Source organism: Pseudonaja textilis, chromosome 2 (assembly GCF_049901715.1).
Source record: "Pseudonaja textilis isolate UNSWEBS1 chromosome 2, rPseTex1.2, whole genome shotgun sequence".
NCBI lineage: Eukaryota > Metazoa > Chordata > Lepidosauria > Squamata > Elapidae > Pseudonaja > Pseudonaja textilis.
Window position 1 is genome coordinate 232,350,316 of NC_141991.1, and position 17,326 is coordinate 232,367,641.

Genomic DNA, 17,326 nt, shown 5'->3' on the forward strand with positions numbered 1-17,326 from the left:
TTTTTTAAAATTGAAATTTGGTCCTTGCTTCGGATAACAAGACTTCAGGATCTGATTTCGATGAATGGTGCTTAACTCTGGGATAGAAAACAAAAGTTCTGACAACATTCCTTGACTTATGACCAGGGGTGGGATTCAAATTTTTTAACAACTGGTTCTGTGGGCGTGTCTTAGTTGGTGGCGTAGCTTGGTGGTCATGTGACTGGGTGAACGTGGCTTTGTGGTCATGTTATTGGGTGGGCATGGTCAACTCAATATCACTCACATCAAGAAACGCATCTCCTTGCTTGGCCTCTCATGACCGGATGCTGCAACAGTCGTAAGTGTGAAAAATGGTCATAAGTCACTTTTTTCAGTGCCATTGTAACTTTGAATGGTCACTCCACACAAGCAAAGGACCAGCAAAGGAGGGGAAAAAAACTCCAGAGACGTTCCTGAGACAGGAAGTCTAGTCTTGCCAAGCATGTAATAAAGGTTAATGGAGAGGCAATTTCTGTAAGCAACACCAGAACGTTTACTTCCTGCCTTCCTTACAGGATTAGCCCAGTAATTTCTTCTAACAACTAGTTCTCTGAACTGCTCAGAATGTTAACAACCGGTTCTAGCGAATAGGTGCGAGCTGGTAGAATCCCACCCCTGAAGAAGTCATAAAGCAAACACCGCAGTTGGTAAATGGTTCTCTTTTGCTGAAAATCAGAAGTAAATGCTGGTTTGCAATAAAATTGCCATTAAAAACGGTCATGTGACTGAGGGGCACACAAATACTTTAAATGTGGGCCAGTTGCTGAGTGTCCAGCATGCAGTCTCATAACCACAAGGTGGGCCTGCCTGTCTGTCAGAACTTCCAATCCAGATTGCAAGTACCCTGAGGTAGGTCCGTAGTAATTTCAAGGACTTGCAAATCAAAGACTATTTGTATACAGATAAGCCAGTTGTATGAAGATTCCTGCCCCCTTCCTTAATTCCTCAAGCAAGAGTGAAAAAAACAAGCACATTAAACATAGCTCTGAATGAATTCTGAACTTTTGGAGTTTTCTTAATAGGAGAAATCAAAAGAGAAATCAATATCTGTCACTAAACTCCTTGAAATATAATGATTTTCCACAGTACCACTACAGGATCCTTACCCTATCACAATTCCTGGAGTCAAGCATGACCAAGATTAGGCAAAATCAGCTGCACATAAATCAGATAGATAGATGGATGGATGGATGGATGGATGGATAGATGGAGGGAGGGACGGAGGGAGGGATAAATAAGTAAGTAAGTAAATAAATGAATAAATAAATAAGTAAATAAATAAATAAATGGATAAACAAACAAATCGTGTGTGGTGTGTCACGGAGGCTTTTACCTTCTAACAATAAAGTTTAGTAACTTCTAACTTGCCTTTAAAATTCGTATAATCTGAACACTTAACACGGGCATCTAATTAGATCCTTGAGATCGCTTTCCAAGGGAATAAATAGGAAGTAGGGCGGGGCTGTTGGCCAGGGAGCCCCCCCAAAATAAGAAAACAAATGCTCTCTGCCTATGTTCAGGGACACGAATACATCGAGAGCCTTGGTTTGGATTGCCCTTCATCATCCATGGGGCTGCGGTGAGTGAAGACAAAGGACTCCAGCCGCGCTGGTCGGTTGGCCGGGGCGCCAAGAGGCAGAAAAAGGGCGCAATTTCGTTCGTCTGCTCCGAGCCGCACCAGCAGCAGCGGCGGCGATCGAGCCTAATCTCCGGGCGGAGCGGGGAAAAGGCTGGAAGAGGAGGGACGGCGGGATGAGGCTGGGCTCCCTTGTTGCCATGCTGGTGTGTGCCAAGGTAAAGGCGCCACCTCTGGCGCTCAAACCGCAGCCGGCCCGCCTCCCCTCGGCTCTCTCTTCCCAAGAGAGAAAGCAAAGCCGGGCTCCCCAACCGCGGCCAGATCGCTCCAGCCAACCGAGCAGGCGACGCGTTCTGGGTGGCGAGTCGGGCGGCGAGTCGCGATGCAAAAGCGCGACAGCGGAGCCGGTGGTGGCGTCAGGCAAGCCTGTGGCAGCCTCTGTCCCAACAGGGTGCAAGATTTGGCCGGCAGGTTGGGCAAAAAGCCGTGCAAAGTAGAGAGAAAGGTGCGTGGCTGGAGACCGACGGACCTTGCGAACAGCAGAAACGTCGCTCGCTCGCTCGCTCGTTGAAGGACGGGAGACAGCGTCGCCCAGTGGTTAAACCAAGGGCAGGAAAAAACCCGAGCATTTCTCATTCGAGCACTCGAAGATGGGAACTGATAAGGGAGCGAGCATCTCTGGGCATGTGCAGAGAGTTACTTGCCTTCTTCGGTCATCTGATATTGGAGGAAAATGTCAAAGGGAGAAATTCAAGCTCCTGTGCCTTCTGATATTTTACACACATATATATCTATATCATCTATATCTATATTATCTATATGCCTATATCTATATGATGTAAGCAAAATAACAGAAAGCACAGGATGTGTGTGTGTGTCCATGTGTGCGCGCGCTTGTAGTTTAAAAAGAGGATAAAGATGTCCTTGCACAATACAAACTCCATCAAAAGAAAAGCTTTGTTGCGCAGAGAACCAGGCAGCCCAGCCCCAAAAGTAAGAGACCCGGAGTTCCCTGAGGCTGAGACATGTGTCCAGGATACCTAAAAAAAAGTTTTTAACGTTTTTGTTTGCAACTGTTTTGCCCGCAGGTGCCACGGAAGATCCTGCATCCCAGAAGCTGCCCCATAATTATTCATAACGACCCATCGCCGGACTCAATAGAGACTGGTGAGTTCGGTTTGCAATCTTCCTTTCCAGCTTGAAGATACGTTCAGGCACTGTACGCTCACCCACACACCTACATCCACCCACATACACACCAATGATCCTTCTAGTCATCTTTTTATTAACACATTGCTCACAGTTGCCCCTTTCGCCCCCTGTATCTTTTTTTCTTTTTAACCCAGCTTTTGAAGCTGATAATTATTCAGGAATAAATGAAGCGGAAGACAGACGCTTCCTTAATTTAATCGTCTGCGCCGATGGCAAAAAGCAAACAAACCAACAACCGCAATTGGCCAAACGCAAGTCTAGCTTTCTTTGCACATTGCCTCTCGTACACGTCTGTCAGCCTTTGAAGTTGGTTTCCAATGATTGGCTTGTGGTTTCCCTTTTAGCCTTTGCTACCATCGATTGGCAAGATTTAGCTGACTGCACCTCAGCCTTTCAGCGGGAAGCTTCTATAGACGCCGCTCTTCATCAGGTAAATCGACAGTCCTCGCCCACCGGCGATTTTAGACAGGCATGACTTGAATCGTGCATTTAGGCCGGCTGTTTTAGCTACATTAGAGTGAGGATGCTTCCCTCGTTGCGCTTTGCATTGGGACAGAAGTGGCCTCGGTGCCTTGCGGAAAGTCAAACGCTCAAGCGCTTGGGATTCATTCCCATTGAGGAAAGCGACCTCCCATTAATCTGCACGGATTTATTTAGAAACCTGGACCTCATCCCTAGGGATCCTCCAGGTGGCAGTAGATAGCAGACATTTGCTGTTTCCGAAACTAAGCGGTGTTTGATCTGGTTGGTGATGAGGTCCATCTAGGTCAGGGGTCTTCAAACTTAACAGCTTTAAGACTTGTGGACTTCAACTCCCAGAATTCCTCCTCCAGTCATGTTAGCTCAGGAATTCTGGGAGTTGAAGTCCACAAGTCTGAAACTTGCAAAGTTTGATCTAGATAATATTTGGGAGGGAGACCATTAGAAGATTCCAGAGCCATGGATCATCTTTAGAAGTTGAGAAACATACCAGAAAAAGCCTATGGAGATTGTCAGTCATCCATGTCATGGTTGTCCCAAAGGTGCTTTTTCAAGAGGCAACTGGTACTTTCTGGTTTTTCTTTGAAGACCTTTTGCTTCTCATCCAAGAAACTGGTCCAAAAAGCTGAAGAAGCTTCTTGGAGGAGAAGTGGAACATCTTCAAAGAAAAACCAGAACCTCCTGGGACATACCAGAAAAAGGTGCTGGGAAACCATTTCCATGGTATTACTGGGAAAGCAGTGCACCTACCCAAGAAGCATGGAGTTGAGATTGGGTCAAAGGAGACCTTAGATTTTTTTTTAAAAAAAAATCTTATTCTTGCTGCTGAAGCACAAAACAGCCTTATTTTCCAGACAATTGTTAAAAATGGAAAGTAGAACAAATTCTACTTTAGGGATTTAGGATGTCACATAAATATTGCAATTTCAGATAGTAATTTCTAAAAATGAGAAGTGTGGATGCTTCAGTGCACTTGCAAAGAATTTTTTGGTAGTTATGATGAAGGGATACTGTAGAAAGCTTCCATTGCTTGTTGGTGTTTTCTCATAAAAGATGTATAGTGCCTGATTTAAAGGATCAGCATGCACACCCTGGGAGTGTAGGGATGATTTTAGAAAATGGTGTTGAAGATAAATTACTATCATCTTATTACATGGGTTCATAACAGACTAAATGGTAATGTAGTTTGCTTGATTTTAGCTTTGTATGTCATGTGAACACAGCCATCATGGTTTAAAAACTAGAATTTATGGCTTCAGATATTATACTAACCAACTATAGCTTAAGCACTTGGGGTACAAACTAAATAAACATGGATTATTCAATAAATCATAGGTCAGTTTGTGTACGTCTGGGTGAAGCTGTGGCAATTAATTTGGACTGCAATTCTATACACACTTCCTGAGATTTAGATCCACTGTACTGAGTTTCCTTTGAAATGGCTGCATCCTGAAGTGTATTGTTGAACTTTACAAATGATCTGCCATAAAATTTTATGCCTTTCAGAAGTTAATGGAAGTCAGTCCTCAGGATTCACTCCATTAACTTCTGAGAGGCATAAAATAGAATCCTCAGGATTCATTCTATGGGAAAAGAAGTGTATGGATTGGATTGCAGTTTTAGACGAGAATAAATGGAATTCTTAGGTCAATGATGATATCCAAGAAGAAATGGGCACTTTGCACCTTCTCCACAACCAGAATCAATGAGATTAGATAATAAGAGGATAGGGAAGATCCGTAGTGCGGAGGTTAAGTCGCAAGTTTGCTGATTTTCCATTTTACTTATTTTGTAAGATGCGATTTTATAAAGTGGCAGCTTAGCCTGGTGCAATACGTACCAAGGGCGGTGTTCACTGACCCACACCGGGCACAACCTAGTCAGCCAACCACGGCCACTGGAAAGGGAACCACGCGCAGATTCGCTTGCTTTCAGCACCAGAGAAATGCCCAGTTTGGAAGAATGTGATTGGCTCGCGCAATCTAGCCAATTAGATCACGATGTGGCACGGAGGGAGAAGCATCGCCTGTGATGGTAGCGCCTCAGCGTGAAATCCGCAAGGGCGATGGATCCAACTTTCTCCCGAAAGAAAACCAGCGTATCGCAGCGAATTCCTCAGTAGGTATTCCCTTGCCCTGAACGGCCGTGACAATCCAACATCAGCCGTCCTTTTTTCTGCCTTTGGCGTCATGTTAGTGAGAGTTTGCTCCCTTCGCTGCCTGGGGTGGCCGGTGGATTTGCAGGTGCGCGTGGAAATGTTTATTACGCGTGGGAAGAAAACGTCAGAAGGTGTTTCGGGAGAAAAGTTTCCCTAATCGGCTCGTTTCCTTTATACTTTTCAGAGCCCTTCCTTGCAACCCGAGAATGACTTTGATTTCCAGGAGTTTCGAGATGCCGTGGATAACTTCTTATCTGGCAAGTATGCAGAGAGAGCTTAATTGACATTTCTTGTAGGTAATAAAATCTTTCTATGAATTTCTTCAGTGGGCTGCCTACCGCTCGATTAAATAATTTATTTCAGTCATTGACCATGCATGCAGATGTCATGTATGTCTACTTGGGTGTAAAGCCAACTTACATTCCATTTGGCCTTGCTTATTTATTTTTATTTGCCATATTTATGTGGCTGTCCATTTACAAAATATGATTCTGGATGGCAACACTAAAAAACAAAATGACCATATTAAAAGGAACATCCCATGATTATATCTTTGATATTATTATTAAAAGGCTAGGAGAAAGAACAGATATTACAAATAATGGGGCCATCTCATTAAATCCCATTTCCTTGAAATGAAGGAAAAAATATTTATATTTTGAAAAATAATACCTGCCATATTAACCTTCATTTGCACTGATATTTTTGAGCTCATCTTCTTTACATACAAAAACCATTGTGCCAAAATAGGGAGGAGCATTTAATTAAATTATCTAAATTGCTTCCAAATTCTTATTAACCAAGTACTACAGCTTTACTTTATATTACAATAGGTCCTTTTTTCTATTAAAATTACTCTATTCTAATTACTTCTTTAGTAAAGAAACTAGAGGCCTGTGAATGGGTGGCTACCTACAGCTTTTGCCTGTTTCAGGGCAAGGTATTATAATTTTTGTACTGATGACAATCTTTCATCCCACTTTCAGTATTTCTGTGGTTCCAATCAAATTCCTTCTGTGTATGGTTGTTATTTAATTTATATTGCAGGATGTTATGGGGAAAATAGGAGGAGGAAGCCGTGCTGGATATGTTTGCTGTCTTGAATTATTTGTAAAAAAAATAATAAAGGTGGGATTTGAATAAATAAAATAAATTAGATGTTCCTTAGCATTTGCTTCCATTTTAAAGCTATGCATGCATAATTTAGAGTAGGCTGTATTGGCACAGTGGAAATTGCCCATGATCCATTTAACAATGGGCAAAAATGAAAGCCAGACAAGGAATAATGGATGGAAACTGAACAAGGAGAGATTCAACATAGAAATAAGGAGAAATTTTCTGACAGTGAGAGCAATCAACCAATGAAACAGCTTGCCTTTAGAAGTTGTGGAAGCTTCATCACTGGAGGCTTTCAAGAAGAGACCGGACTGCCATCTGTCAGAAATGGTGTATGGTCTCCTGCTTGGGTGGGGGAGTTGGACTAGATGATCTACAAGGTCCCTTCCAACTCTGTTAATCTGTAAGAAAATCCTTTTAAATTTAGGGAAACTCCTTTCAATTAAATTTTCCTAATCTGATGCCCTCTAGTGGCAAACCCCTGAAATGTTTAGAATAATCTTTCCCCCTATAATCTATTTGTTTTTAGTGGGTGAAAATCAAGTTCTACTGGCAGGGGTGTGAGGAAAAAAATATATGGTGGCTGCAGCCATGTGATCAAAGCCCTGTCATTTTTAGGTGAGTTTCATGTGCAGCATCTATAAAAGGGGAAGCGTTGTGGGTTGGACACACAGTTGTGGCTGGCAATCTTTTGCTTGCTTGTTTTGTTTGTTACCCCTTCAGCAGACACTCATGTCTACAGGTAATCCTCAACTTACAATCTTTCTTTTAGTGGCAGTTCACAGTTACAATGGCACTGAAAAATGTGATTTATGATGGTTGTTCATATTTATCACCATTGCAGAATCCCCATGGTCATGTGATCAAAAATTAGATGCTTGGCAACGGGCATGTATTTATGACAGTTGCAGGGTCCAAGGGTCATGGAATCACCTTTTGTGACCTTCTGTCATGCCCCTGTTGGAGACTGACTCGAAGGGAGAGGAGGAACAGCCAACAGGGAGTGGAAGTGTGGCTCCGGAGGTTGTGGAGGAGGCTGGGGAAGGGCAGTCAGAGGAGGACCCAGGCCCATCCCCTCTCCATCCTAGGGCACACAGGGAGGAGAGGATAAGGGAGAGGTGTGAATGGCATGGTCTGCGGGGGAGGAAAGGGCCTTGATCCTCTTCATGGGCTGCAGCTGTGAGAACTGGTTAAAAGGATGGACATGCGTATGGGTCAGTGCTGGAAACAAAGCGTGGAAATATCTCTAGTCTGTTGTCCCTCTCTGAGTTTGGCGTCCTTCCCAGTGTGTGTTCCAATATCTGTGGATGTCTTCAAGCCCCTATCTTGCCTGGTTCCCTTAATTGCTTCAGTGTGGTTTGTGTTGTTTTTACTCTTTATAATGTATAGACATTTTTAGTTTAAATGGCATTTCCTCCTTGTCGTAGCTGCTTGTGGGGGAGTTTTTTGTCTCCAGTCAAGGATATTTGGAGGTTTGAAGCAAAGGGAAGGAATAAACGGGGCTTCACCTGTTTTTGTGACTGTGTTTATTTTGTATCCCACCCTGGGCCATCACACCTTCTGACAAGCAAAGTCAATGGAGAAGCCAAATTCAGTTAACAACTGTGTTACTAACTTAATAACTGCAGTGATTCACTTAACAACTGTGGCAAGAACAGTCATAAAATGGGGACAAAACTCCCTTAACAACCTATCTTACTTAGCAACGGATATTTTTCACTCAATTGTACATAGTAGAAAGTTAAGGACTATCTGCATTGGTAACAGTTCTTTTTGAGTGAAGGAATTTAAACTGAAAAAAATATTCTTCTTCTTCTGCCATATCCCTCATCAGATGTTGGCGATCATGTTGGTGATCCTCTTTTTATCAACTGCATGAAAGCTGTTGAGCTTTGTCCAAAACAGCCCCTTAGATTTTGAAGCCATGATGGATTCCTGGATCTCATTTGCTTTCAATTTTTCCCTGGAGGATGAAGTGAAGTATGCTGTATTTTTCCGGGTGTCACGTCACATCTCCAAAATATTCCAACTTTTGCTTGTTTATGGTTTTGATGATTTTCTTTGGCTTTCCTAGGTGGCTTATCACCTCCGCATTTCTGATTTTGTCAGCCCAGCTTATATGTAACAGCCGTCTATAAATCCACATTTCAAGTGCTTCTAGTCTCTTCAAGTGGCTTTCTGTCAAGAGACCAACATTCTACTCTGTAGAGCAGGATGGAAAAGATGTAGCATTCGACAAGCCTGATTTTCAATCTTAGGCTTATGTCGTGACTGCAGAAGACCTTTTTGAGGAATGCTGTTCTGAAAATATTATAAAATATTATAAAAAGCCAAATGGGATAATAGCTGCTTAATCATACTATAGCTGAATAACCTGTAGCCTTTAGCTTAAGTTCAATGCTCATCTGAAAGAAAAACAGTTCAAATCTTTGGAAAGAACTGTCTGCAACCTGATGCTGCTTTTTGGGGATTCACTGACATTTTTTATGAGTTAGTTGTTCTGCGCTTAATTTAGCTTTAATTGCTCCCCGGCTACATTGTACACATGCCAGCAAGATAAATGGAGTCAACCAACTATATAATTTTATTCCTATTCTTCTCCAGATCCTTCTCCTCTGATGGCTCCTCTGCTGGATTTTCCTTTCCCCGTGGATAGTGGAAGCCCCCCCAGTCCCTGCCTCCAGAAACCTATAGAAATCGATCTGAATCTAGAGAGTGTCTCATCCACTGAGCAGTACTGGAAAGAATTGGCAGATCAAAACCAAAAGGCGCTGGGGGATGCACTTGTGGAAAATAATCAGGTACGAAGAGCGAACGGTTATGAAAAGTAAGGTAGGCATTTACTTAGCAGCAAGCCACTTGAACAATAATGCATTGAGCACTGCAGCAAGATGAATAATACTGAGATGAAAAAAAATTCAGGCAACTCCTAGATGGAAGCAAAGTATTTTCCCTATCTCGTTACTGCTGTCTAATGGTGTGCATGTTTTTGTACCTCAAATATGGAAGCTGTACTATAATTAATAGGAAGAGAGCTACTCTGATGTAGGGGTTAAGCATCAGCTGAGAGACCTAGTATCACCTTAGGCATAAAGCCAGTTGGGTGACCTGCCTTGGGCCAGTCATTCTCTTTCAGTCCTTGGAAGGAGGCAATGGCAAATCACTTTGAAATCTTGCACTCACAAAAAATTGCGGAGACTAGTCCAGGCAATTGCCAGGAGTCAAACACTGACTCAAAGATACTAAAAATAAAACAAACAATAAAATGCATTGGTTTTAGCTGCATCTGTCTATAGCATTTTTTTAAAAAAAAAAACCTGTGGCTTTTAAAATGATTTTCTACTGAAAATAAATTTCTTTTAATGTGCAATTTAAAAATGTAGGTTGAAAAACTTGAATTTCACTGCCATTCATTAAAATTAAGCACTTTAGCAAGATAAAGTTTTTGGGAGAAGGGGAGAGAAGGGAAGGGATAGATCACAAAGTTTGGTTGCTGGCAACATTTGTTTGACAAGATATTCTGTGCTCGTGATTCCTACTGACCATATTCATTCCCAACAGCTTCAAGAGACATTGACCCAAAAGCAAGAAGAAATTGCTTCTCTTAAGGAGAGAAATGTCCAGCTAAAAGAATTAGCCAGCCAAGCCAAACAGCTTGCTTCTGTGCTAGATGTAAGTGCTAAAGTGTCTCTCCCAGTAGGTCACTTCTATACCACTTTTAGGTGGTCATACCATCATAAAGCAAAGTTATTTTTATGGTCAAAATGGCTTCACCCTGGTATATTCTCCAAGCATAAAATCAGAGATTAATTCTGACATATTACACTAAAGTTAAATTTATTTTATGTCTCCCTGGCTTCCTGATCAATTAGAGTTTGTTTTTGTTTAGTCTCTTTTAATTAAGAAAAAATTAGAAACTGACATGCTACAAAACAAAGCAACTCTGGAGACTGTTATCTGGCAGGAATTAGGAGATATGCTTTCTCTGCCACAGGCCCTGCCTTCTGGAATATCCTCTCTTCAGAGGTTAGGATGACCCTGATCTTAGTGGCTTTTCATAAGGCCTTGAAGACCTGGTTATCTGCTCAGGTCTGGGCCCCTGACTGTCTGAAGGGTTCTGTTTCCTGACTATATGGACACCTATGATGATGGTTTAGCTTGACCGCCATATGTCTTTATTTTTATACTATACTATATTTAAAACTGTGTTAATGACTATACAATGCCCAGAGTCGCTTACCTGAAATGGGCAGCTATAGAAATGAAATGAAAATAAATAAATAAATAAACAAACAAACAAACAAATAAATAAAATACATACATACATACATACATACATACATACATACATACTTCAGAAATACATAGAGGGGCACTAAGGGAGGAAAAACAATAACTTAGTACTGGGAAAGGGGAAATCCTGAGAAAGAAATTCAAATCAAGTCTGTCTTGATTCTATTTGGAATAAAATGAGCAAAGGGTCATATAAATGGGCAGCAAAAGGCAGCTATATAAATAGAAAATGAACGAATGAATGAATGAGAAACTATTGTAGGCTTTCATGATTATGTATTATATCCTATAACAATAAAATATCACCCCTATAAGAGAGGACTCTGTTTCCTAATCTGGTCTATTTCAAAGGCACCAAACTCCAGCATTATTTTGATTTTCTCTATAAATATTCTTAAAGAAACCAAATGGTGGATGATAATGGCCCACTGCTTGGTTTGTATTGTATTGTATTGTGGCTAATAAACAAGATTAATTGGATAGGGAAGGCACAGAATGGATCATGGGTGTTTTCTGTCTTGATGTGCTGATTTTGTGAATGACAAGCAGCCTCACCCATAGCAGCCATTTTATGAGATCCCCCTCCCCAAATTCAAATAGGAGTATGTACTCAAATTAATTATTTTCTGCTTGTTTTTAGTGTATGAGCGATTTTAGCAATATAGTCTGTTGGGGAGTAAAATAACAAGCATGACGTGCAACTGATGTCTTCCAAAATTTGTGCTTTTGATTGTGGCAGAAATTGATGCTTCCTCAGAGCAAAGACAGTGCTGACCTTTCCCTGAGCTGTGGCCCTGGCAAGAGAAGCCTTGAGCAGATGTCAGTTCCTGAGCATGAGGAGGACATGGAAGTGAATGAAATCTTAAGGGAAATATCGGAAAAATGCAATGCAGCCCTGCAATCCATCGATGACGACAGAGGCCCGAAACGTCCTCGTGGAGAGAATGAAGCTGTCCACATGTATGGAGCTTTCCATGGGCTGCAGACGTGCAGCAGTCACAGTTCCCTGGACTTGAGTGGAAGTGAATTTGAGGAAGGGGTGTCCTTCAAGACGTCCATCAAAGAGCATTGTAACATTAAGACACTGGCCTTTCCACAAGGCAATGCTTTTACTGTTAGGACAGCCACTGGGGGCTACAAATTTAGATGGGTCCCCAGCTGATTGAAGAAGGAAGCAATCAGCTAACTACACTTGCCAAAATCCTACTCATGCTCACATATAAAGTGATACATACCATATAAAGTGGTACGGCTAACAGAAGTAAAGAAAAGTTCCTAGTATTTAAACTAAGCTTCTTCTTCATGGGAAAAATCAAATCCTGTTAGGGCTGTCTATGCAGGAGGATCAAAAAAAGGTGGCCTTGATGGTATGACTGAAACTCTGCTTTATTTTATGAACTAAAAAGGGGTGGCATGTCAATTGTATGGAGACATCTTACCCCCTCTCCCACTGCAAGGATATTTATGGTGCTAGACTACCAACTACCTGGTTTCAATACTTGAATTACTTAAATAATCCAAGGTCAAAACCGATTAGATATACTTTAGCAATGGCTGTTTGGTTTTCTTTTTATTGCTGACTTGCAATGCCAGTCCTAAGTTGGCTTCGGTAGCATGGTTTTGTTTGATGATGTTGGATTACTCCCTCTACCTCCATACGATTATCATTGTTCTTTTCTTCAAGCACCTCAAAAGAGCAACTTCTTCTTCTAAAGCTGCACCTGTCCTCTTGACTTCTAGCTACAGTAGCTCTTCTCTTCTCACTGCTCCCCATTCTGTTTTTTTCTCCTTTACCTTACAGATGCCTGGAGGTTTCTTCCTCATACTGCTTCAGCAGACTGTGTCCCTAAAGTAATCTACCAATGCCAGTGAAAGAGATTTCCTTTCTGGAAAGGGTTCCTGATTTTGCACAAGTGTCTCACAGCACAGATAGGTATATTTAGGCTTATTGACTGAAATACCCTTAAGGCTAATTTGTAGAGTTACCTGCCAAATACATGGTATACCTGTGATAAGTTTCAAAGGGGTATTCAAGTGAAGCATCCTTCCATCATTTGATGATTAGGTGGCTTCACAAGTCCAATAAAATTTGTTGTGACTCAGAAAAGAAAAGCAGTAGTGGCTTGCTGATTTTTGATGGTCTTCTCTGCACACATGTGTTTGTGTGCACAAAAACTGTGTGCATAAGTGTATAAGTGCATAAGTGTGCATAAGTGTAAGAAGTAGCTGGGCATAGTCCACCTCAAGATTTGAATGCCTTCCTTGATAGTGATTGGCATCAATGTAGATTTGCAGAGCAAAACAACACTTTCTCACATAATTCCATAAAGTGTATGATAATCCATTCCATGGAATATTTTTCAATCCCACATTATAGAAAGATTTGATATACTGATGTACACAGCCTGGTTTTCTTCAAAGGCTACTTGAATGGACCCAACATTTTCTCCTGATAGGGAGAATATCTTTTTTCAAGTAATCATCTCTTTGTTTAGAAAGGTTATAATGTTCATAGGTTTGACTAGGGAGAGAGGGATCTTCAGGAAAATTACATATGAAAGTCAGTATAAATGAAATTTTCAACTGATAGTGAGAGAAGTGTGACATTATGTATAGGAAAAAATAGAAATCTTTGCAGTTGTTGTAGACTCCACCAGAAGTTCTAGGTAGGTTTATAGACTCAAACAATCTAGATTTACATTATCATAATTACTGTCATCATTATTTGCTATGTGCTTAAATAACACTTGTTTAATGGAATATTTACCGTTACAAAAATATTGCTCAAGAATAGAACTTTTCCAGGCTAAGATTCTGCTCTTAAATTGAATTCCTAAAAGTTACAAAACCATGCTACATCTATACACAAAATACATTTTATTAAGTAAAAGTCTGCAGATGTGCTTTTGGAACCTAATGATCCTTGGCCTATTTCATAAATTGGGCTAAACTCTGGATTTTTAGGATAGGGTTGACAGAATATGGCATAATTGACTGAATGTAACACATCAAAGCTCAAGAAATCACATTATAACATACCATATGAAATAAATCAAGCCATAAATGTGTTTAATTGATACGTGGTAAAAGGAAGAGGGCTATGAAGAATTATTAAAGAATGGAATAACTTCTTGTTTTGATCTTATAGCTAGTAATGTATTACTTATACCCATGAAGGCTGAAAGCCAGCATTTTCAAAAATAAAGGACTTAAGACATGAACATAATTGGGTATTATCCTGTCTCTTCCATACCCCCTGTAAAATCTTTATGTATGATAATGGATTTATGCAAATTAGTTCTCCTATGAAAATGACAAAATGGCTGATATTTGGTTGATATTTTATATTAATTTGTAATGTTATCAACAATATGTCTTGGGTTTTTCTCCCTTTAATCATAACAAGATGAGCTCTGTTCCTTAAAATCTTCTTTATATAAAAGAAAATAGCTGTCATTCTCTTTATTTCTTTGACTATTATTCTGTTTATGTGTTTATTTTGGTTCCAGAAATATAGGCAATATATTGCTCACATAGTCGCAATACTTTTTTTAAAAAAAATTGGAATGGATGTGATTTGATACTACCTATTCCAATTCTCAACTATAACTCCTAATAAAATAATTTTGTTTCCCCTCAATTCTGGCTCCTTCTAATAATGCGGTAATATCATCAGATAGTATTTTATGGCTCTCTCAGAGATACAAGCCATAGGCCAGTCCTCTTACATATTACTCACCCATGCACTGGACTATGTTGTATCTGGTATAGTTTTGATTTATGTGACATGAACCCAGTTAATTCTTTATTTAATAAACTATGGTTAACCCAATAATGGCTTAGTGTATTGTGTGAAAACAGGATTAATTTATGGGACGAAGGCTAAAATTAATTCAGAAAAATGGTTTTGATAAGTAGTTCTCTTTTATAGTGACTGCTTCATAGAGTGATTATTTACAGTCATGATGGTGATGAAAAAGTCACTTTGCTACTAATCCTCCCATCTATGACATTGACAGGTCTGTAAAAAAAAAGCTGAAGTAAGATAATCAGCACAGTTGTAGTTTCACTTAGTGACTGCTTTACTTAATGATTGAATTGCTGTTTCCAATGTGATTATTAACTTAGGACCACCTGTAATAATGATCATCTCATCCACGGCTCTAATAAAATTATAGTTAAATTATCATTATCATTCATCTTTAAATGTAGGGAAAAGTTCAACTTTGCTTTTATCCTGATAACCATAGTCAGAAAAATCAAATTTCATTTCATTTGTCTGCAGCTTTGTGATCCTTGGTCATACAAATAGGAGAATCTGGGAGTTTTAATTCGAAAAGCAATAAGGTTAGAGAAATGTTTAGAAATATTTAAACCTGACACAAAACTAAGCAATTAAAGTTTAAAAATTGCTGAGGCGTGTGTAAATAATCAGCACATTCAAATACTTGTTTTAACGTTGTAAGCCACCCAGAGTTGCCTTATGATGAGATGGGCAGCAAACAAATTTAATAAATAAATGAAATAAATATGCAACAACTGTTTCTGTAGTCTATCATGATCCACATCTAGGAAATTGTTAAGTTAGTGGTAAGAGACAGAGAGAGGTCAACATAGTTTATTAAAGATTAACAGTATTAACATTAATCCTTCACTTTGAAAGGAGTATTCCTTTTTAAAAAAATTGTTCTTGTTTTGATAGAGTTACTCACGTGCGGTCAAGTGGCTTCAAGTGAAGTATGCATTTATATTTTGTTATAAGAGCATATCCACTATAAGAATCCAGCAATTTTTCACATTTAAAAAAAACATAGAAATATTGACTAGATCAGATACAGTGATGGCACTTACTTTTGAAATTTCAGAAGCTGATCAAGAAATCTCTTAACCCCCCCCCCCTTTTAAACATCTTGATATTTAAAATATCCTGGGCTTTGTGGAAAGTCAGGCCTCTTTCCTCTATGCTTTCTTAGAGAGCCTTGTGGTTGCACAATGTTCTGTTCTTACCTCAAGGAAGTAGCAATAGCACTTAGACTTATATACTGCTTCATAGTGCTTTACAGCACTCTCTACAGAGTCGGTGTATTGCCCCTGGGTCCTCATTTTAACCGACCTCGGAAGGATGAAAGGCTTAATCAACCTTCAGCCGCTCAGGATCGAACTCCTGGCAGTGAGCAGAGTCTGCCTGCAATACTGCATTCTAACCACTGCGCCATGGTGGATCTTACTGGAAATACAAGGAGACGCCTTGTATTCAGTAGTCCTGTCAATATTAAACTTTCAAAGATGAAAAATACATAGGTCCACTTGGTAACATTTTGAAAATTTAATTCATCCATTCTACTAGCTTTTTCTACAAGAAATAAATTCTACCGGAGATGCCTTATAGTTTGTTTTATGACCACAATGAATCCACTAGTGATGAAACGTCCAAATAGGCAACCAGAAAGTTCTTTAATTCCAGTTTTGGTTAGCGTGGCAGAGCATCTAATCAACAGACGGAGCAGTAGCTTAACTGGCATAAGGCATCAAGGGCATCAGATACAGATTCATACTTAATATGAGTTCCACTCAGTTGGGAGAAATGGCTCCATGGAAATTTTTTATTGATGCCTCCTTCTCCTGGCAACTTGGTGGGTTCTTGAAAACATGCAGTTGTCATTCCTGAAAAGCATGGGCAGCTAGTGTATCTTAACATAAAAAAGGTCAATAGCTTACATCTCTGTCCCATTCTCCTCCCTTACAGTGCTACCTCTATCCTTTAAAGCTTTTGACACTTTCCAAAATAATGTATAAAGTGCTAAATAAAATAAATAAATAAATAAATAAAACTCATAACAAATGTCAAAGATGTCAATTCTGTGTTGTTGTATTTCCCCCTAATGTTTACCATGAAGGATGGTACAACTGATGCCAGATTGTGTAGGTAAATACCCCAACTTAAGTGGTTTGAGATACAGGTAGTCTTCATTAATCATTTATCACAACTGGGACCCACATTTTAATCATTAAGTGAAGAAGTTACTAAGTGAAACTGTGACTATGCCTATGATCTTACTTTAGCTTTCCTTTGCTTTACAGAAGGTCATACAAATGAGGACTGATCACATAGTTATTTTTTTTATCACCATAGCAATGATGAATGGTCACCAAATAAGGCAGTCACTAAACAAATACTACCTGTAAGTTCAGATCACCTCTACAATCACAAACTTCAATGCAAGATGAAGGAATAAAGGCACAGGATAAGGAATGATTTATCAAGTAGCCAAAGAGTAAAATAACATTTAATGTTTAATTTCCACAAAAATGCAAATAGGGTATGTATTTTTATGTGCACACTCCAGTCTGATATGTATTTTTTCTTACCAAGGTTGGAGTTAAGGTTTGCTTGACTTTTGCTTGCAATTACAAATATATAAACCACAGGAGTGGGATCAGAAAATGTCAAATGACAGTCGTGACCATAT

The 17,326-nt window shown here is 39.8% G+C and overlaps 1 protein-coding gene across 1 annotated transcript; it reads left to right on the forward strand.

Moving 5' to 3' along the window:
• The first annotated feature begins 1,891 nt into the window (after nt 1–1,891).
• Nucleotides 1,892–14,688, forward strand: MCIDAS (multiciliate differentiation and DNA synthesis associated cell cycle protein). Its single transcript, XM_087927297.1, has 7 exons — nt 1,892–2,102; nt 2,686–2,764; nt 3,154–3,239; nt 5,632–5,704; nt 9,168–9,364; nt 10,125–10,235; nt 11,596–14,688. Exons 1-7 carry the CDS (start codon nt 1,980–1,982, stop codon nt 12,016–12,018), a joined length of 1,092 nt encoding a protein of 363 aa, XP_087783423.1. The 5' UTR covers nt 1,892–1,979; the 3' UTR covers nt 12,019–14,688.
• The last annotated feature ends 2,638 nt before the right edge of the window (nt 14,689–17,326 follow it).